Consider the following 23,197-nt stretch of genomic DNA (forward strand, 5'->3'; position numbering starts at 1 on the left):
CGATCACCAAAAAAGAAATAGACACAATAAAAATTACACAGCATACGTATGAAACGTTTCGATACGTCGTAATTTTTATACCTTTCTCGCAGCAGCACATTATTAAGGCGCAGAAAGCCGTCGCTGGCCGCAGAGCACATTTGTTTGCAGGCGGTACTGTTTTTGTAATCAAGGTGGCTCGGAAATTTCCTCTAAGTGATACGGAGGCACCTGTGGAAAACACAAGGCGTACAATTCAACCTGTAACAAGTAATCACGAAGGAGCTGTATGCGTGTTTTCTTTTTTCTTTAGATTCCAGTAGGCCACGTGACCATAGACCAATAAATAACGGACAGAAGGACGTCTGACGTCTCCTCCCTGTCTGCGTGCGAGCAGGCGACGCAGTAGCCGACAGAAGACTGTCGTCTTGACTGAAGGTACGTCCACAGCCTGGGGGATCAAACGTTCACTTCCACTTAGTGGCAGCTTTGCGGAAAGCAGCGACATTTTCTCATGTTTTATCTCTCAGGCTCTGTTACAACGCAGCGATGTTGTCTACAAGAAACTACAAGTCATCAGTATATATGAATGACATTCTTGTATAGACAAATTGGTAGCCGTCTGTGCATTGTTAAGTTTTTACCATAGTCACACAGACCTTGCTTATGGTCCACATACTGTCTGGAAAAACTATTCAAGACTAAGTCTAATCCTTGAAGGAACTCCACAAAACGGAACTGATTACCGTGACCGTTGCAAAAATTTATCTCGTGGTGTTTGCAATACGTCAGTAAAACTGACCAGCGGAGTGGTGAGTGCATACTACCGTTAGCAGTTTCAAACAAAACTACTTATTCTACTTTATCGGTTTAGCCTCTGTTGAGGTTTCTTTAAGTAGTGGACTGTACGTCATTTATGACACCATGGATAATCAAATACCCTTTCAGTAGATACGAAATTTCTTGGGTTAGAGATGTAATTAGTATAAGAATTGATAGTTTTGATCTGAGAATGCATTTTAGCAGCCAACACTGGTGATGAAAACTGACCATTTGGATTCAAATTATCATAAATGGCGTATACAGATTAGAATTTCATGTCAGGATTATTAGTTCACTTAAGACAACTACAGCGATGCCGGAAAGCGACGGAGGAATGACACTTGTCCTCTGACTGAAAGACGTTGGGTACATTTAGAGAGTAAGTATGTCACTAAACTAATTGTCCACATCCATAGACTGTAGAATTACGTTTACAATAAGACGAGTAATTTCAGTTCTCATTCAGGTACGAAACTAGTCATCTATCCTCTGCCACATTTGAGATTGGAACTAAATGAAACGTGATAACATTGAAGTCGCGCAACACGGGAGAAATAGCGTCGATTGATTAATTAGGTACAGTGCACTGACTGGAGGGATAGAGGTTAGTTAGTAACATAGAACTTCGGTTGCATTATTGTGCATTTAATTTATGGTCAGTAGAAAGGTGTATTTCCAGTAAGTGTCTGCAGTTTGGCACACCTAATTCAGGTGGTGCAAAAATGTTTTATCCTGTCACTGTCAGATAGTCAGTAAAGTCATGAATGGAATACATTTTGATGATATTACTGGTAATTACTGGTAATTAGAAAAAATGCTTTTATTCAATTGAAACCAATACTACAAACATTTCAGTGTAACTTCAGAGTGTAAAATTTGCTCTGATGAATGCGGCTTACTCTAAATGTGGGAAAGTGTAAGCTGATGCAGATGAATGTGTAAAACAATCTTGTAATGTTCGAATACAGTATCAGTAATGAGTTTCAATCCACGGTGATGACGGTGAAATATCTAGGTATAATACTGCAAAGTGATACGAGATGGAATGAGCACCTAACACCGGTTCTAGGGAAGGGAATGGTTGACTTTGGTTTCTTGACAGATTTCTAGATATGTGTAACTCAGGAAATCGCAAACAAAACACCAGTGTGACCTATTCTCATCCTTACCACATCGGACTAGAGGAAAACATTGAAGTAATTAAGATGCCAGCTACCAGATTTGTCACCACTAGATTCGAGCAGCGCAAAGTAAAGAGCTTAGTATGGCTGAGGGAAAAGAATGGACAGACAAAGACCGATTACAAAGGCCCGTCACCACCAGACGAGTCTCCGAAGTTCAAAAACGTCGTAAATACTCGTACGTAAGAAATCTGGTTGCTAACGAGATGCGATAATTACTGAGAACGAAAACTATGTTTCAAGAATATAATACAACAGAGTTAATTTTGAAGGATGAATAACAATGGACACACTATTTTCTCACAACAACAAAATAAAAATAAACAAAAAAATGTAAGTCAATTGAACTGAGATACAGTTCGCTATAAGAATACTACTGAAGGGGTTATGTTAACATAACATCATTTTGAAAAGCGTAATGTTCAAAGAATAAAATGCACTGTAAGATAATTAGAACTTGCCCGTGTTTGAGATATGTGATGACACTGGAAGACAATGTTATAACTCCGTGGAGTGAGAAGCTTTTTGCTGCGTTATCTCAAAGGGAAGGTAATTTGCTGTGGGAAACGGCTCTGAAACAGTCTGTCCGATTATGTTAGTTTCATAGCAGAGTTCGCAACTGAGATATATCCCAGAATAACACCGTCTGCAAAACAGTCATTCATTGAGATGCTGTATAAACAGTTTTAGACGTATGTGGATGAATGACACTGTTTTACCGAAAAAACTATATATTGAACGTCCTGAGATAATATCTATTCTGTACTAGTTTAATGAAAACAATTACCTATACGATAAACCGTCAGATTTGACTGGCAAAAAGAACTATGTTCAAGCCTATACTTTGCGGTTTGTCGTGAGTCTGAAGTACGTCCACGTACTGCTAAATAACGATATAAATGACAGTTGTACACGTAATCTGTCTCCAAGAATACTGCTGACAATGTTAACAATGTAGATGTTGGCCTGCCCCTTTTATGAATTACTGCAGCGATCAAAACTATGAATACCGCCCCACAAAGTAATAATCGGCAGAATGCACTAGCGATTCATAAACTACCGCTGAAACTAATCCTGGCCTCCTAATTTTATTTCCCGTGTCTCTTCGATGAAAATGTTAACTACTTGGGCAAACGTAGCAATAACAAAGCTTAACAATGCTTAAAATACTTACAGTAAATAGAAATACGCGTACTAACTGCAAATCTTCCGTCTTCTCTTGTACACTATAATTCTGCTAACTTCAAGCAAAGATCCAAATTAACCGCCAAGTCAGAGACATGATTTTAGTACACACTCCTTACTGTTTACAAATTTGAAACAGATATTTTACTTTATTCGTTTTCCTATTATGAAAACTCCTGTCAAATAATCGTTTTATCCCTGTCACCTACACGAATTAATTATTTTTCACTTTTATTCCTTTCCATCCAGTAGTGTTTAAAAGATCATTCCTGGTTAGATATACGTATTATATGTAAATTGTATGTGTGGACTATTACTCTCTAATGTAGCTAATAGGAATTTGCTACTGTCTTTGCCTTCTCTTCCTTGCGTATTTTAAAAATATCGTTTCTTTCTTTCTTTCTTTGGGCTCAAGATTAATCAGGGGAAATCTTATTTTCTTCAAGTGAGATTTCGGTGACCTAGCTCAAGATTAATTCAGGGAAAGCGGTCATCCACTGCAGTAGTAGCCCTTGGGAGCCCTGAGCGAGGCATGTCATCGACAGTTCCTGTCTCTCTGTATCTCCCCCATGTCCGAACAACATCGCTTTGGCTCACTCCGAGACGCATGGACACTTCCCTCGTTGAGAGCCCTTCCTGGTACAATGTAACATTGCGGACATGATAGAACCATGGTATTTACCGTCTAGGCATGGCTGAACTACAGACAACATGAGCCGTGTACCTCCTTCCTGGTGGAATGAATGGAACTGATCGGCTGTCGGACTCCCTCCGTCTAATAGGCGCTGCTCATGGATGGTTGTTTACATCTTCGGGCTGGCTTTGTGACGTCTCTGAACAGTCAAAGGGACTGTGTGTGTGTGATGCAATATCCACCATCAACGTCAATCTTCAGGAGTTCTGGGAACCAATGTGACGCAAAACTTGTTTTGATGTGTGTATTTCTTGATCACGATTTGTGAAGCTAAATTTCTCACCGTTCTCATTTCTGTTACGTCTCATTGCTCTTTTCTTTCTTCGATTAATTCTCATTCCATGTTCTTTACTCATTAGACTCTTTATTCCATTAATCAGCCACTGCAATTCTTTTTCACTTTCACTTAGGATAGCAATGTCATCAGCGAATTTTAGAGCTGATATCATCTGACATTGTATTTTAATTGCACTCTTGAACGTTTGTTTAATTTTCGTCATTGCTTCATTGATGCATTGATTTAACTGTAGGGGCGAAATGCTACGTAATTTTCTTATCCCCTTCTTAATACGTGCCCTTACCCGAGATTCCCTACAGTTTACGTCTACTTTTCTCAGAATTTCGAGAATCTGGCACCATTTTACGTTGACGAACTTTTTTTCAGGTCGGTATATTCTATGAAAGTGTCGACTTTTCCTTAGCTAGGTTCCATAACAAAATCAAATAGGGGTAATGCAGGAGTAGGTTTAATAATGAATAAAAAAAATAGGAGTGCGGGTAAGCTACTACAACTAGCATAGTGAACGTATTATAGGGGCCAAGATAGACACGAAGCCCATGCCCACTACAGTAGTACAAGTTTATATGCCAACTAGCTCTGCAGATGACAAAGAAATTGAACAAATGTATGATGAGATAAAAGAAATTATTCAGGTAGTGAAGGGAGATGAAAATTTAATAGTCATGGGGGACTGGAATTCGACAGTAGGAAAAGGGAGAGAAGGAAACATAGTAGGTGAATATGGATTGGAGCTAAGAAATGAAAGAGGAAGCCGTCTGTTAGACTTTTGCACAGAGCATAACGTAATTATAGCTAACACTTGGTTCAAAAACCATAAAAGAAGGTTGTATACATGGAAGAATCCTGGAGATACTAAAAGGTATCAGATAGACTATATAATGGTAAGACAGAGATTTAGGAACCAGATTTTAAATTGTAGGACATTTCCAGGGGCAGATGTGGACCCCGACCATAATCTATTGGTTATGAACTGTAGATTAAAACTGAAGAAATTGCAAAAAGGTGGGAATTTAAGGAGATGGGACCTGGATAAACTGACTAAACCAGAGGTTGTACAGAGTTTCAGAGGCAGCATAAGGGAACAATTGACTGGAATGGGAGAAATAAATACAATAGAAGACGAATGGGTAGCTCTGAGGATGAAGTAGTGAAGGTAGCAGAGGATCAAGTAGGTAAAAAGACGAGGGCTATTAGATATCCTTGGGTAACAGAAGAAATATTGAATTTAGTTGATGAAAGGAGAAAATATAAAAATGCAGTAAATGAAGCAGGCAAAAAGGAACGTCTCAAAAATGAGATCGACAGGAAGTGCAAAATGGCTAAGCAGGCATGGCTAGAGGAAAAATGTAAGGATGTAGAGGCTTATCTCACTAGGGGTAAGATAGATACAGCCTACAGGAAAATTAAAGAGACCTTTGGAGAAAAGAGGGCCACTTGCATGAATATCAAGAGCTCAGATGGAAACCCAGTTCTATGCAAAGAGGGGAAAGCAGAAAGATGGAAGGAGTACATAGAGGGTCCATATAAGGGCGATGTACTTGAGGACAATATTATGGAAATGGAAGAGGATGTAGATGAAAATGAAATGGGAGATACGTTACTGCGTGAAGAATTTGACAGAGCACTGAAAGACCTGAGTCGAAACAAGGCCCCGGGAGTAGGCAACATATCCATTTAAACTACTGACGGCCTTGGGAGAGCCAGTCCTGACAAAACTCTACCATCTGGTGAGCAAGATGTACGAGACAGGCGAAATACCCTCAGACTTCAAGAAGAATATAATAATTCCAATCCCAAAGAAAGCAAGTATTGACAGATGTGAAAATTACCGAACTATCCGTTTAATAAGTCGCAGCTGCAAAATACTAACGCGAATTCTTTACAAACGAATGCAAAAACTGGTAGAAGCCGACCTCGGGGAAGATCAGTTTGGATTCCGTAGAAATGTTGGAACACGTGAGGCAATACTGACCTTACTACTTACCTTAGAAGAAAGATTAAGGAAAGGCAAACCTACGTTTCTAGCATTTGTAGACTTAGAGAAAGCTTTTGACAATGTTGACTGGAATACTCTCTTTCAAATTCTAAAGGTGGCAGGGATGAAATGCAGGGAGCGAAAGGCTTTTTACAATTTGTACAGAAACCAGATGGCAGTTATAAGAGTCGAGGGGCATGAAAGGGAAGCAGTGGTTGGGAAGGGAGTGAGACAGGGTTGTAGCCTGTCCCCGACGTTATTCAATCTGTATATTGAGCATGCAGTAAAGGAAACAAAAGAAAAATTTGGAGTAGGTATTAAAATCCAGGGAGAAGAAATAAAAGCTTTGAGGTTTGCCGATGACATTGTAATTCTGTCACAGACAGCAAAGGACTTGGAAGAGCAGTTGAACGGAATGGACAGTGTCTTGAAAGGAGGGTATAAGATGAACATCAACAAAAGCAAAACGAGGATAATGTAATGTAGTCGAATTAAGTCGGGTGATGCTAAGGCAATTAGATTAGGAAATGAGACACTTAAAGTAGTAAAGGAGTTTTGCTATTTGGGGAGCAAAATAACTGATGATGGTCGAAGTAGAGAGGCTGGCAATGGCAAGGAAAGCTTTTCTGAAGAAGAGAAATTTGTTAACATCGAGTATAGATTTAAGTGTCAGGAAGTCGTTTTTGAAAGTATTTGTATGGAGTGTAGCCATGTATGGAAGTGAAACATGGACAATAAATAGTTTCGACAAGAAGAGAATAGAAGCTTTCGAAATGTGGTGCTACAGAAGAATGTTGAAGATTAGGTGGGTATATCACGTAGCTAATGAGGAGATATTGAATAGGATTGGGGAGAAGAGAAATTTGTGGCACAACTTGAGTAGAAGAAGGGATCGGTTGGTAGGACATGTCCTGAGGCATCAAGGGATCACTAATTTGGTATTGGAGGGCAACGTGGAGGTTAAAAGTCGTAGATGGAGACCAAGAGATAAATACACTAAGCAGATTCAGAAGGATGTAGGTTGCAGTAGGTACTGGTAGATGAAGAAACTTGCACAGGGTAGATTAGCGTGGAGAGCTGCATCAAACCAGTCTCAGGACTGAAGACCACAACAACAACAATAACAACAGGTTCCATTATCAACTCCAACGTCTAAAATGTGTCTCTGGTGCCTTTACGTTTGCTGAAACCAAAATGATAGTAATCTAACAGATCCTGAATTTCGTATGCCATTGTTCTCTATATCTGTGAAACTTACCCTAGCCAAAAAGTGAAAGTGGTCACCGCCTTCCCTCCACATTCTGGAGTCATTGACCGTTGCTTCTGCTGTAAAATAACTAACTGAGGTCCACCTTGAGAGAATGCAATCTTCAGTGCCCTGTTACACTGAGTTATCGTGCGATCCATCACAATATACAGGCTCGCACTTGTTGTCCCAGAAGCTGTCATGGGACGGCCCGCACTCGCACTGGCGGTGGCGCCTGAGTCGCTTCTGGGCCCTGGAGCTGGCCTGAGGCTCCTGCTGGGCCTCTGGTGGCCCGAGGGCGGCTGGCCGCGCCTCAGGGCGCTGCTGCTGGCCGCCATCACGCTCGCCTCCATCAGCCTGCTCGTGGCCGGCGTCGCGCTCAAGCTCTACATGGACACGCCGCAGGAACTCGAGGAGTTCGCGTTCTGCGGCCTAGTCGCTCTCGTCTGCGTAGGGTTCCTGATCAAGGTAACCTACATCACTGTTCAGCCTTCAGTGTGACACATAACTATAATTACAATCCGTTTTCAGGGGGTAAGATCACTGCAATAACATTTTTCGCAACAGGGTTCTCTTGGTAGACAAACACATATTACTGATTTTAAAATATGAATGCCGTTGTGATGCCTGCATCATTTGGCGCAAGTACGCTTAGCCCTCTCAAATTAGGATACAACTTCCTTATAGTGGCTCCAAAACTTAATAGTGGCTTCCACTGGAGTGTGATAGGAGCCGATGTGTTGACAGAAATATAAGCTTTAGAGGAATGAAATATTCAGAACTTTGAAGGTGACATTGCCAGAGTTCTTCTATATTCGAGGTTTGGTCCTTCCCGCAACTCAGTATTTCCCAGAGCACAAACGTTTCTTACACATGACACACAAAACTCTGAAATCCTAATAGAGAATTCACCCACTCTTTTCCCAGCTAATGAACCCTTTTTCATGACTGTTTAAGCAGCTCCTAATCATTTTCTCAAAATGTTCAAATGTGAGTGAAATCTTATGGGATTGAACTGCTAAGGTCATCAGTCCCTAAGCTTACACACTACTTAACCTAAATTATTCTAACGACAAACATACACACCCACGCCCGAGGGAGGACTCAAACCTCCGCCGGGACCAGCCACACAGTCCATGACTGCAGCGCCCAGACCGCTCGGCTAATCCCGCGCGGCAATAATTTTCTATCGCACTTCCTAAACAGAAATATCTTTCTAATTTTCATGACATTTCTTTCAACACCAGTGACCAATGGTGCTGTAACCACCTTGCCGTCATTGATCTCTATATCTGTGTACATTGAATTATAATGTTCGAAGGCTCTTGCTTTAGCATATTCAGTTCGTTTCCCTCGCTGATGGGTTGTCTCACCAACTGCTCAAGATAATTTTCGAGAAACACGCTTGCTATACTGTTTACCTTTTACAGGGTAATTATTAATAAAACCAATAAACTGGAGGGACAGATTCCTAAGTGGAAATGGAGGAAAAAATATCCTATGAACATGTGTCCGGAAATGGACGTTCTGTGTGCAACGACAACAAATCGTTTGGCAAGACAGTAGAGAGGTACATTGTATCCACGTCACAACAGATGTTCAAAGTGGCCTCCATGGGTTTGCGGGTGATAGGTATAGCAGCGGTTGTCATGCTGGTTGCACACGATCGTACTTTGGCTTACACCACGGTGGCGTGACACTTGCCCGGAGTTTGTACTAAGTTTCGTCTCGATACCCTGTAGAGACCGGTCCTCCAAATCTGATGTTCGCACAGTCCACCGCCTCCCGGCACGTTTACCTTTCTGAAATGATCTATGATCACACAAGGGTCCAAAATGGACTTGAAATGTTGTGTGATGTGGTTGGTGTCTGTTAGGGTACTTGTTTTGGTACAGACGTACTGCCTCTCGATAGTTTCCAGCTGCTTGGTCGTACGCAAACATCATCTCGGCTTGTTCCCGACATGAATACAGGACTATTCTGCTGTTTACATTAACGGTGCGTCAGTTGCACAGCCTCAAATACACAAGGAACACACGGCACGTGGTGACAGAAACTGTCTATCGTCAGCGTCATCTACCGTGTTAAAGATGCATTTCCGTTCTCCGGGTCTTTTTTCCTCCATTACCAGTCAGGAATCCATCCGTACAGTTTGCCGGTTTTATTAACGTACGTTCACCCTTTATGCCTTGTAGATGGCAGATTGAAATCTTCCCCTTTGACTATGGTAGGCTCTCAGAATCTAAACATGAAATTTTGCAAGTTTTTTCTGAACCGTTGCACCATTTTCATACCGGATGTAAGTTAACGACAGATGTATTAGATGTCTGACTGCTTCCTAACACAGATTGTCTTGCTTCCCAAATCTGTGTTTAACTCATTAAATATTACTAAGATCCTGAATAGAAATTACAGCAGTACGGTCCTAAAACATGTGTTCATCCTATGCTTTCTCTGGTACGTATGTACTTTAGGACTGAATATTTTACTGATATATGTTTATGGCTCCTACCAAACTTGTGTCTCACGCATGACGAGTAAATTCTTACTGTTAATGGTTCTCAGAAACGCTTCTGAAGTTAGCTGGTAACAGGTCGAATATTATTGTCCTGACCTTTAATGATATTTATTCTCCTAACAAATACTGCAAATGGTCTGTTTTTCACTGTTAAAGTCTTCTTGCTCTTATTCTTATTCTTCCTATGTAAAGACTGTTTCTTTCGGTACTCCTCACCTTACTCCGAGGTTGGAACTTGATCTTTCCCTTGGACGGCAGATATTTCTTTGACCATCTGGTGATGTATTCCTTACGATTTTCGCAATCTTGCTTTTATCTATCCTGTCTATGTGTTCGTTCCATTCATGCTTCCTTTTATGTACCCATCCGTTAATGGAGTCCACTTCACATGCTTTTGTAATGCTTTCACTCTCTCTCTACCTCTCAGTGTCTTCCCTGTAATCCTTTGCAGAATTTTCATTCTCATGGTTTTCCAAAGCTTCTTATTTTATGTTTCCGGTATTATCTCAATTTTTTATTTCATAGCTGATCTCACTATTGTTTTGTATGTTCTTGGCTTGGCTCTGAGCACTAACGGACTTAACATCTGTGGTCATCAGTCCCCTAGAACTTAGAACTACTTAAACCTAACTAACCTAAGGACATCACACACATCCATGCCCGAGGCAGGATTCGAACCTGCGACCGTAGCAGTCTCGCGGTTCCGGACTGAGCGCCTAGAACCGCGAGACCACCGCGGCCGGCGCACTGTATGTTCTTGCCTTTGTATCTGTTCCTATATGCTTCTTTTACCAACTTGTGTCATTTGAACATCCTGCCACTTTGTTTTAGCTACTGGTTCTCTGGCTTCCTTTTCGATACTCCACTTTTGGAGAGTTCACTGTCAAGATATATAAATGTCATTGCCTGTCCAATAATTCACCCATCCACTTTCAGTTTGCATCCAATTCGTCCACAGACGCCGCCATACATTTGGTTTTTGAGTGTATATGACCACATTTAGTTTTCGCTGACATGTTTCTGCTGGTCATCTTCACTGTTTGCCTTCAGAAGTGCATCATCAGCATAACAAGCAATTTTTGTCTCTTCACCACCCATTCTATAACAGCTACCAGCCAATGCCTGCTTTATCACATTGTCCACGACCATATTAAAAAGTAGCGGGCAGTAATTTCACTTTATCTGATAACCCTATTAACTGATATGCAGCTAGTTAACCTGGAACAACTTTTCGCCTGGATGTAGTTGTTGGAATGGTTCAAATGGCTCTGAGCACTATGGGACTTAACATCTGAGGTCATCAGTCCCCTAGAACTTAGAACTACTTAAACCTAACTAACCTAAGGACATCACACACATCGATGCCCGAGGCAGGATTCGAACCTGCGACCATAGCGGTCGCGCGGTTCCAGAATGAAGCGCCTAGTTGTTGGAATGATTTTCTTCGCCTGTTTTTGGTGGTGGTAAGTTCCTATCGGGCCAAACCGCTGAGGTAATCGATCGCTAGGTTTACACACTACTTAATCTAACTTAAAGTAATTTACGCTAAGGACAACACGCACACACTCATGCCCGAGGGAGGACTCGAACCTCCGACGGGGAGCCGCCCGGACCTTGACAAGACGCCCGAGACCGCACGGCTATCCCGCACCTGTTTTTATTAAGTTATAAAGGGATCCTCCCAGTCTAGAGCACACTTAAAGCATCCGTTAACTGAATCGTATCAAAAGCTTTCTATAATTTAATAAATCAAAAATAATTCGGTCTGCTGTGTCAATGGACTTCTCTACGACCTGACTAAGAATGAATACTGTGTCTGCGTGGATGACATATCGTCTGTAAACAATACTGCCCCTCTGCAAGGATTGTAATTCTTTTTTTTTTTTAGTTGCTATTAGTTTCATTATCCATTGAAGAACTGAAGTCGTTAGACTTATCCCTCTGTAGCTGGATGGGTCTCTCATATCACCTTTTTTTGTACATGAGAACTCTAATACTTTTCTCCGTTCGTCTGGAATTTTATTACCAATTACAACGTTGTTAACCAACTTTATTCATTGTCCGGTTTGTGCATATCCTCCAAACTTTAATAATTCATTCGGAACCCTTTCTTTCCCCGAAGACACTATATTTTCTAGCAGACTTACAGTTTCTTCCACATCTGCACGTGAAACAGATTCATCTGGAAACTGATCTCTAATCTCTATTCGTTTTCTGACGATTTGTTACCTTTACACAACTCTATTAAATATTTAACCCATGAGTCCTGACATATTTCGTTCACTTTCAAAATTTCATTTCATTCTTTCCTTTGCTGTCGTACCATTCTCCATATGTTTCACTGTAAGGTGTTACACAAAACTTTTGACCTGTAATACAGAGGAGTTCCTCCTCTCTAAGAACAAGGCTTCATACACATTCAACGCTGCATGTACTCCGATACCTAGGTAGCTGCTAGAGTGTAATGCAGCCCTGAGTCATTAAACGGGTCACGAAATCTTACAGCTCATAACATAGGTCAAAAGCTGTGTACAAGAGATCGCCACACAATCCATTGCACCTATGATTCAAGACTTCCACGCTACTCCATAGGTAGCACCACAGCCCGTCTTGGAGATGAAGCTACAAATCGTACGCTGGTATCCAAAGACTCATCCAGGTGCCACATGGAATCAAAGATGGCATTCCAGCCAAAGTAATATTGATGGCTGCATGAACTACAGTTTGCTGCTGGTTCTACTTACTGAATTCAATAGATACCAATAAATCCTATTCCACATTTTGAAGGAGGGCTCAAGTACTCTAACTAGTTACTAGACGCTCTCATTTGCTGTTTTCATGAGAGTTCCATCACCTTTCTCACACTGAAGTAATCAATAAGATGCAACGGGACTCTCTTCCGGAAGATGGCTCGTGCTGATTCAGCTGTACTTTCAGAATTTGGTATCAATTCATTTCTGCCTTTACACTGCTTATGGATAGCTGTTTCGTCAGTATATAGATTTGCACTCCTTCTACAGCGCTGCGACCTTTTCTCTGTTAGTCATTCAAATAAGGACGTGCATGAACCAGCCTTGTGAAGTCCATGTCCAAGGAAATCTACATCTATACCTATATCTACGTCTATACTCCGCGAGCCTTCTGACAGAGAGTACTTTGTGTACCATTTTCACTTATCCCGTTTCCTGCTACAGTCGCGTATAGTTCGCGGGAAAAGCGATTGCTAATGAACTTCCGTGAGGGCTCGAATCTCTCTAATTTTATCTTCTCTGACTTTTCCCGAGATGTACGTAAAGGGAATCATCACATTGATTGGCTTTTCTAGGAACGCACCCTCTCAGAATTTCAATAGCAGATCGTGCCGTAATGCGGGACGCCTCTCAACCATCATCTGCCACTGGAGTTGACTTCGGCATCTCCGTGACACCTTCGCACAAATCAAATGACCCTGTAACGAGACGTATTACTCTTCTCTTGATCTTCTCTGTTTCCTTTGTCTATCCTGTCTGGTGCGGATTCCAGAACGACCAGCTATATTCAACTATTGATCGAATGAATATTTTGTAAGCTACTTCCTTTGTTGATGGATCTCAGTGTGCCACCTGCCTTATGATCGATTAGTTTTCTGTGGTCGTTCCACTTCATATCGCTCCGTACGCATACGCCTACGTACTTTGTGGAAGTAATTGCTTCCAATGATTTTTCTACATTCGTGTAATCCTACAATAAAGGATCCTTCTGTCTATATATTCGCTATATGTTACATTTGCTTATGTTGAGGGTGAACTGCCGTCCCTGCACTGCAACTCGACAATGGTATTTGTAGTCTCTCGAGAACGAATAAGTTTTAGAATCACCATGTCCCATTCGTGTCCAACTGACAAAAGATCCGCCGGTGATCTTGCTGCCCAGCGGAGTTCTTGCAGTCTGTGAAGAGCCACAGTAGCCATATGGGGACTCGTATTGTTCTGCTGGAAAAGAACATATCACTATCCTTTCGAAGGAGTAGCACAAGCAAGGGGATAACAAACTGCAATGCAGGAGGCGCTGTTTCCTTTAGGAGACAAAAACACCAAATGTGACCACAAGTTGTAGCTGATGGTCTCCCATCAGTATGAAGCTTGGGATTTTGTTCGTCGTCAGTGTTACTGCGTTGAGAAATAAATGTATGGACATGAAGAAAAAAGGTGTACAACGTTAAAAACCTTTGCTTTATTTAAAAAGCCTTAAGAGTTTTCGCATTAAATATTCGGGGGCATTACTTTTCTGCAGGCCCTGGTATTAGTCACCACAGACTAAAAAGAGTGGATTATGGTTCTCTTCCTCACAAAAGTACATAATGAGAAAACAAAATGCTTTATACGAAGTACTGCGTCTGTTGAGTAATGCACACTGATTTTCTCCACCGTGTGTAAACTCTACGGACTGATCGAGGAGAGGATACGGAACAGAAAACGTCTAATGAACTTGCATCTGAAAGTTCTTGGTTTCCGTGATAGAGACCGTTTATTAAATCACACTTTGTTACAGATTCTGCGGTGTAATAAGCGCTGTACCATGCAGACACAGTTACGCTTTGCATGGTTTCCTCCTAGATGGTGGTACTGTTCCTGATACGTCATGCCCCAGTGCCCTCTCCTGCTGTAGTTGGAGTTGGGTTGTTTGGGGAAGGAGACCAGACAGCGAGGTCATCGGTCTCATCGGATTAGAGAAGGATGGGGAAGGAAGTCGGCCGTGCCCTTTCAGAGGAACCATCCCGGCATTTGCCTGGAGTGATTTAGGGAAATCACGGAAAACCTAAATCAGGATGGCCGGACGTGGGATTGAACCGTCGTCCTCCCGAATGCGAGTCCTTCTGTAGTAATTGGTAATATGGTGTCCAGTTTACTTCTCTCGCTGACTCACCTTGTAATGGATGTGATACAGCGTTGTATACAATGGCTCCCTGTTCGAATCGAGAGCTTTCCGACATGCTGTTTACTCACGGAAAGGCAAATGGCATCGAGTGGGAGGCAGCAAAGTTGTATCAGCGGACCTATCCCCGCCGACAAAAATCACAGCATTCAATTTTTGCAACAGTGTTTCGCCACTTGTCTGAGACAGGATCGTTCCAGGATGCAGGAAATGATCAAGGACGTACCCGATCTTTTCGGACACCAGACTTGGAGGGAATTGTGATTAACACTGTGGAAGGCCGCCGCCGTGTAATTACCATGCAGTTGGCCCACCAGTACAGGGTAAGCCAGACCACCGTCTGGAACATTCTCCGTGACAGTTTTCACTACCCTTATGCCTTACAACGTGTGCAGGGCATACTAGCGACAAACTTTCCACATCGGGAGCAGTTTTGTCACTGGTTTCTTCACCAGGCAACCACGATTCCGGGATTTGTGTCATCAATCCTATTCAAAGATGAGGTCACGTTTGTGCGGAGTGGTATCTTCAATTTTCATAACAGTCATCTGTCGGATAGTATGCAGAACCCCCATGGATGGTCACAGCGAAATCGGCAGTATCGCTGAGCCGGAGTGTGTGGGCTGAAGTAAATGGCGAGCTTATTTTGAGACCAGTCTTCCTTCCATGTGGCCTAACAGGCCGGACCTACCGGCTGGAAGAAGTGCCATTGAATATTCGAAGGATTAAAGGGTGCTACATGATGGTGCTCCAATACACTTCGCCTTTATCATCCGGACGCGTCTCAATCGTGTCTTCCCTGGTCGATGGGTCAGACTAGAGGGTCCAGTTTCACGGCCTGCCCGTTCGCCGGATCTGAACCCATGCGATTTCTGGTTATGGACCTATCTAATAAGTATCATATATGCAGAGCCCATTCCAGATGTGGAGACACCAGAGCAGCGTGTTTATGCTTCCTTTGACAATGTTCGGATGCACATGCTATAGTGTATATAGGCATGCGTTGAGGCACACGGAAACAGATTCTGTAACTGTGGCTGCATGGTACAGTGCGTGTTAGAGCGCAGTCTCTGTAACAATGTATGACTGAATAAATGGTCTCTAGCACGGAAACCATGCCTTTCCGGACATAAGTAAATTGTAACTTTTTGTTCCATATCGTCTCTTCGTTCAATCCCTAGAATTTGTACAAGGTGGAAAAAATCTCCTTCTGTAGGCACGGTTTTTTCGAGTTTATGGTTATTTTTTCCGGTTTCCTCCCTTTACATTTATCTACTGTTTATATTTTAACCTTATTAATTGCATTATCACCATAGTGTCAAAGATTACGTTTATTCTGTGTTCACTATTGATGTGTAACATCTTTTTAACGTCGAGTAGGGATACTGTATCCAGTTTCATTACGATAGTCAGTTGAAGTCTGGTCACATACTTGTAAGCCAAAAACTTAACTAAAAAAAGAAATTTATTTCTTAGAACATACGTATTGTTATGATTTTCCTTTGGAATTATCTTTTTCTATCAAGAAAGGACAGAACAATCAGTTAACAAGAGTTTGTGTTCTGTCGTGGGAAAACCACGATTGTTGAAACTAACCGTTGCTCTTCACTGACTTTTTGATTCTTTGTTATTAGCGCTACTGGACACTGCAAACTAGCTCCAACTTTATGCTGGCTTTGACCGTATACACTGACTCCACCCAGCACGACCTCTACATTGAGTATTGCTACAATTGTACTTTTATTGATTTCACTTTTTCTCGTCGTACATATAATTTATTCTTTTTATGTGCCAGTACAACACAGATTAAATAAAAATGTGCAGTGAGCGCGAAGAAAATAAAAATGATAAGTTAAAGGACTGGATAGAACTAAAAATACATGAAGCAAATTGTAGGTACTGTGTAGTACTTTTACAGAGATTGCTTTTGAGACCGGAAGATCAGCCCAAGAAATGAAATCAGCTACGACAGCATCATAGTAGCGACAAAACTGATTTTTTTTTTAATGTGAATTTTTATTCAGCTGTTACATGTCCCCAGAATATCAGGCTAACATATTATCCCATTTATAACGCTTTTGAGAACAGAAGATCAGCCCAAGAAATGAAATCAGCTAGGACAGCCTCTTAATAGTGACAAGACTGAAAAATATTTTTAAAATGTCTTTTTAAGTTGAAATTATTACTCAGCTGTTATATTTCCCACAGATTGTCAGGCTAACATCGCATTTCTTAATTATTGTCTGAAATTACTCGTGGAAACGTCCGATTCTTACTGAATTCTGAAGATAATTGATTCAAATAGTTTTTTCTGTTTGACGTATGTACACTGACCGTCATTGTTCTGTTGTTGTTCCACAGATCTTACTTCGTGAATCATTTTCGCTGCATGCTTTCAGGAAAACGCTTTTGTCATCTACAGTGGTACAGTTTTTGTTTTGTAGCCTTTAAGTCGTATCATTTCAGTTGTTGAAAAACAATACAATTTTTTAAACTTGGGTGATAGTATAGGAATTCATTGTTGATTTTTACCTAAGAATATTCTACCAAAGATAGACAGAAAACATCGCGGTGGCCAGAGGCTCGAATCCTGTTTCGTAAATAAATGTCCAGCGATTACAATTTACGTCTGGGGAGGTTGGTGTCAACAACTGCCCACATCAAAGCTGTGAAGAGTGGATATTCGAAACGAGCGATAAATGGCGTGCGTCAGAGATTACAGCACAGTGGCGCCTCGGAGCGCCCGCTAGAGCAGTGAGTGAAACGGTCGCACATATTTGATTGTGACAGATATTTTAAAATCATTTGTTGTTCAGTTTCAGAGCCTTTTTAAAAGTAAATTTTACAGTCTCTGGTAGTTCGTGGGTAATTTACTTCCACATTACTCCTTTTAGCGTTTGATGTGTCAGTCGTTTTAAAAGGAAGAATTATAGTATAATTTTATTTTTTTTCCCGCCTGTCTGTCTGGACATCTGCCTGCCTGCCTGCATGACTGTTCAAAATCACTATTTCTCAGGAACGGATTGACATATCAAGCTGAGTTTTATTTGAAATAGTATGGTCTATAGTCACTTGACGGTGTACTAAAAGTAAACGTATAGCTCAGTACAACCAATAGACACAGCCATCTATGTCACATAGTCTGATACTGGCAAAGTCACTCATCGAAACGTACAGGATACTTCATGTCGACATTTGATCATGAAATTTGGCAAGAAACAAGGTTTAACCCTACAACCAAAGGAAAAATTCTGAACATTGTTAATTCATACTTATATCACAAGAAGAAATATTTCTTTTGTCATTTGTTACCCGACTTCAAATTTGAGATTAAAATGTTCTCTGAAGTCTTGGAAACCGTGGAAACGATGTCTTGCCACTATCAATGTCGACAGGGGGGAAAAATTTCCGAGATTATCGATTCAAAAAATGGGTAAACTGCCTGTATATACTACGTGATTACGTCTGTACGGAGCCTTCAGTGCGCGAGTCCTACCCACAGCTGGGCATATCTTTTTGTTTTCTTCCAGATACAGTTAGCTACAAATTATTCAGAGTGCCCCACAAATATTTGGTAATAACCTCTGTAGAGTGACTGGAAGTTTAAAAAATCATATTGTTGAGATAAAACGCCGAGCTCCAACACGAGCAGTTTAAGTTCCAAGTAAACTACTCACCAAATAACGTTCGTAGAGTGAAGGTTGGAATGTGGCCACTCATAGAAATACAGCTCTTGTATGACTCGATCAACTGCTCCTAAGCCGCACTGACTGACGGCTTTGAATACTCGCAGCCTGACCTGCTCCTATGTGCCAATTACATGCCTTCTTTCCAGTGTGCAGTAGGGTTTATAAATTCCACAATATTGGGACAATCCAAATACTATTTACACCATTGGATGCACATTGGTCAGTTTGATGCCTTAAAATTTATAATTTACTTATTTCTAGTAAGTAACTGAGAAAATCTAAGTTTCTTCAATTTTTGCATTGATAATTACTATGATAGCTCTGAATACTGTTACAGCCATAACACTTGCAAACTGTTTTTGCACCACATTTTATGCGGCAGTCTTGAGGTTTTGCCGGCATTTTTGCACGGGCAGGAGCATTATAACAAATGAGTTGATCAGACAAAGAGTAGTTTTATCCTAATCAGACTTACAAGGGGTTGTCGTGATTAATGTTGTTTCTGTGTACTTATGAACCTTAATTACAGAGTACTCTAATCTCTCATCTGAATTAGAAAGTTTTGACAGAAATTCCGAGTAGCTCATCCGATAGCACTTTCTCCCGCTGAGGGCTAATTGATACTTAATTTCCAGCAATCACAATTAGTATTTAGGAGATACAATACTTTTAATGTTCTTGATTACAAACATCTTCCATCCTGAACTACAGTTTGCACTGAGCAGATTTTTAAATAAGGTTATTCTCCTAGTTAAGATTTTAAATTATGCTATGTTCACTCCTCTATCTTTGTTGGACGGTACGTTTCCTTTCACGTTACCTTGTGACAATTGTCCCTCACCAGAATCTCACATAAGACCATTGCTCTAAACCATTGCTGTAGTCGCGAAATTCTGATTCACAGTAACTTTGTTTCGCCCCCACTTAGCGTGAATGCACCCCACATATTCCTACTCGTACGTCTTTGACGCCAGTGACTGGATTCCACTTGCAGACGTCGGCATGAAGCCTGACGGGCAGGCGGTTTTCGTTTACAGTTTTGCGGCTGCGTACCGTTTGTTTCATCACAGAGGGAATATAAACTAGATTTTGTCCTTATTTTCAGGCACAAAAAGAAACATACAAGTCTGGCGTTGTCTGGAAGGACGAATGCACTCTCTGCTAGAATTACGGTGATTCTGCGATGCCGTCTCACAGACGTGTTACAGCAAATGTCTCTACAATGTTACCGCACCTTGGTATTCTGTTTGGGGTTTGCGAATTACAACTACTTTCGTTCACCAGAGTAAAATTGCAAATGTTGCCAATAAATCTTCTTCCTCAAAGTCTTATACCGTGGATCCAACTCCGCATCCACTCACTAGCATGTAATATTGTGATACCTCAAGCAATCGCAAGTGACAAGAAACTGACCATTATACGTAATCTGAAGAGCCTTGCAAACGATGCAAGTGCAGAGGCCGGTATTGTATATTCATTGCACCACCAAGGGCAGTTTTGTAGATGAGTCCATATGAGACGTCACTTGATACCTCATCGCCTGTAAGCTCTTGTTGATCTATTGTGAACACATAGTGAAAAATCTACTGCGCACGGGTTGGTAGCGAAGCTCTCGGAAGACACCGCACACTTTTCAAATGAGAAGTCCATCGCCCGTAACTTCTTAAGAATATTGGAGAGTGTTCTTTTAAAATTAAAAACATTCACTGATCTTACTTGGTGGACGTGTTATACGAAAAGCAGTCGATGAAAGACTAGCAATTTCCTCCACCTAGTTTTTCAGCTGTAAGGGTTTCTCTCGATAGCGCAGTACTGTGGTGCTGACTGTCTGGCTTAAAGACGGGTAGATCGGACTCTATGCAGACCATTGTGCTTTGAACATTATTCCACCTGTTCCAGGATAGCCGGCCGCGGTGGTCTAGCGGTTCTAGGCGCTCAGTCCGGAACCGCGCGACTGCTACGGTCGCAGATTCGAATCCTGCCTCGGGCATGGATGTGGGTGATGTCCTTAGGTTAGTTAGGTTTAAGTAGTTCTAAGTTCTAGGGGACTAATGACCTCAGCAGTTGAGTCCCATAGTGCTCAGAGCCATTTTGTTCCAGGATATTGTCTTCATAATGGAAGGATCCACACTACTTCGCCTCGTAACGAGGCTCTCGGTGATGAGAAGCGAATATGGCGGCGGAGAATCCAGCGAGAGTAAACGGAGACGTTACATGCAAATCTCAGAACGCATGTACCGCTACTTCCAGGTTAGACATTCCACTCATTAGCTCTGAGTGCTTCCAAACTCAAATTATTGTAATGCCGAATCAAACACTAGTACCGACAGAAATAATTTTATCTTATAAGTTCTAGCTAGTACACTTGTACGAAAGGTTCGTAGGGCACAGTATGCTTTCACTTACTTTATTAATGGGATTATTATTATTACCGTTATTATTACTGTTGCTGTTGTTGTTGTTTTATATCTTCTTCCAAAGGATATCTTATAACACTCTCATCTAATCACGGAACAAGTCACTCTGTCTCTCCTTTCCGTTGAGGCAATCTCAGAACCGAATTAATTCTGACCAGATAGTTTCTTCAGGACTGCTATGTTTTTGTCCTGGGTGTAACCCTATACTGGAAATCTATTTTAACTTGAATCTTCTGTTTGAAAGTCACCCAGCTGTTATATCTCTGTTTCCTGTATTACCACTTCTTCAGCGTCCCTTTGTACTTCTTGAATGCAGCGTAGTTTGGTTCTCTTGTTAACAAGAAACTGGAGTCGTATATGATCCTCCCCTGGGCGAGTTATAAGGATATGTTCGAAGAACAGAGTACGTCCTTTCGTGACGGTATCTGACAGCCTCTCATCTAGATATAGAATTCTTTGTTCGCACGTCTCCTATACTGGCCATTTCTTGTTCTTGGAGGTGACAATATCTTTCTGTTTAATTTTCGTTCTGCAAATTCTACTTTTTTAAGTAGTCCTTTTCTTACGAGGTTCAGATTTTCCACTACGAATAAGGCTTCAGAGTATATCACTAACTAGTAAAGTTTTAATTTAGCATCGACTGAAAACTCTAAAGATGCTAAAATCATTTGTTTGTTCCACCTCTTATAGCTTTTCTTTGTGAGACCATTGTCTATATATTCTCCTAGATATTTGAATCACTCTATCTTCTCAATTTTGCCGCCATCCAGTACCTTCCACCTACAGGGTGTTTCAAAAATGACCGGTACATTTGAAACGGCAATAAAAACTAAACGAGCAGCGATAGAAATACACCCTTTGTTGCGATATGCTTGGGACAACAGTACATTTTCAGGCGGACAAACTTTCGAAATTACAGTAGTTACAATTTTCAACAACAGATGGCGCTGCAAGTGATGTGAAAGATATAGAAGACAACGCAGTCTGTGGGTGCGCCATTCTGTACGTCGTCTTTCTGCTGTAAGCATGTGCTGCTCACAACGTGCAAATGTGCTGTAGACAACATGGTTTATTCCTTAGAACAGAGGATTTTTCTGGTGTTGGAATTCCACCGCCTAGAACACAGGGTTGTTGCAACAAGACGAAGTTTTCAACGGAGGTTTAATGTAACCAAAGGACCGAAAAGCGATACAATAAAGGATCTGTTTGAAAAATTTCAACGGACTGGGAACGTGACGGATGAACGTGCTGGAAAGGTAGGGCGACCGCGTACGGCAACCACAGAGGGCAACGCGCAGCTAGTGCAGCAGGTGATCCAACAGTAGCCTCGGGTTTCCGTTCGCCGTGTTGCAGCTGCGGTCCAAATGACGCCAACGTCTACGTATCGTCTCATGCGCCAGAGTTTACACCTCTATCCATACAAAATTCAAACGCGGCAACCCCTCAGCGCCGCTACCATTGCTGCACGAGAGACATTCGCTAACGATATAGTGCACAGGATTGATGACGGCGATATGCATGTGGGCAGCATTTGGTTTACTGACGAAGCTTATTTTTACCTGGACGGCTTCGTCAATAAACAGAACTGGAGCATATGGGGAACCAAAAAGCCCCATGTTGCAGTCCCATTGTCCCTGCATCCTCAAAAAGTACTGGTCTGGGCCGCCATTTCTTCCAAAGGAATCATTGGCCCATTTTTCAGATCCAAAACGATTACTGCATCACGCTATCTGGACATTCTTCGTGAATTTGTGGCGGTACAAACTGCCTTAGACGACACTGCGAACACCTCGTGGTTTATGCAAGATGGTGCCCGGCCACATCGCACGGCCGACGTCTTTAATTTCCTGAATGAATATTTCGATGATCGTGTGATTGCTTTGGGCTACCAGAAACATGAGGCGGCGTGGATTGGCCTCCCTATTCGCCAGACATGAACCCCTGTGACGTCTTTCTGTGGGGACACTTGAAAGACCAGGTGTACCGCCAGAATCCAGAAACAATTGAACAGCTGAAGCAGTACATCTCATCTGTATGTGAAGCCATTCCGCCAGACACGTTGTCAAAGGTTTCGGGTAATTTCATTCAGAGACTACGCCATATTATTGCTACGCATGGTGGATATGTGGAAAATATCGTACTATAGAGTTTCCCAGACCGCAGCGCCATCTGTTGTTGAAAATTGTAACTACTGTAATTTCGAAAGTTTGACTGCCTGAAAATGTACTGTTGTCCCAAGAATATTGCAACAAACGGTGTATTTCTATCGCTGCTCG

At 41.6% G+C, this 23,197-nt stretch overlaps 1 protein-coding gene across 1 annotated transcript in view; it reads left to right on the forward strand.

Moving 5' to 3' along the window:
* LOC126413912 (uncharacterized) overlaps window positions 1–23,197 on the forward strand; it is a 49,330-nt gene that overhangs the window by 14,981 nt on the left and 11,152 nt on the right. Inside the window, exons 2-3 of the mRNA XM_050083308.1 lie at window positions 7,557–7,851; window positions 20,605–20,754. Coding sequence (XP_049939265.1) covers window positions 7,557–7,851; window positions 20,605–20,754 — 445 coding nt within the window. The remainder of the gene's footprint in view (window positions 1–7,556; window positions 7,852–20,604; window positions 20,755–23,197) is intronic.

This window comes from Schistocerca serialis, chromosome 1, assembly GCF_023864345.2.
Source record: "Schistocerca serialis cubense isolate TAMUIC-IGC-003099 chromosome 1, iqSchSeri2.2, whole genome shotgun sequence".
Classification (NCBI taxonomy): Eukaryota; Metazoa; Arthropoda; class Insecta; order Orthoptera; family Acrididae; genus Schistocerca; species Schistocerca serialis.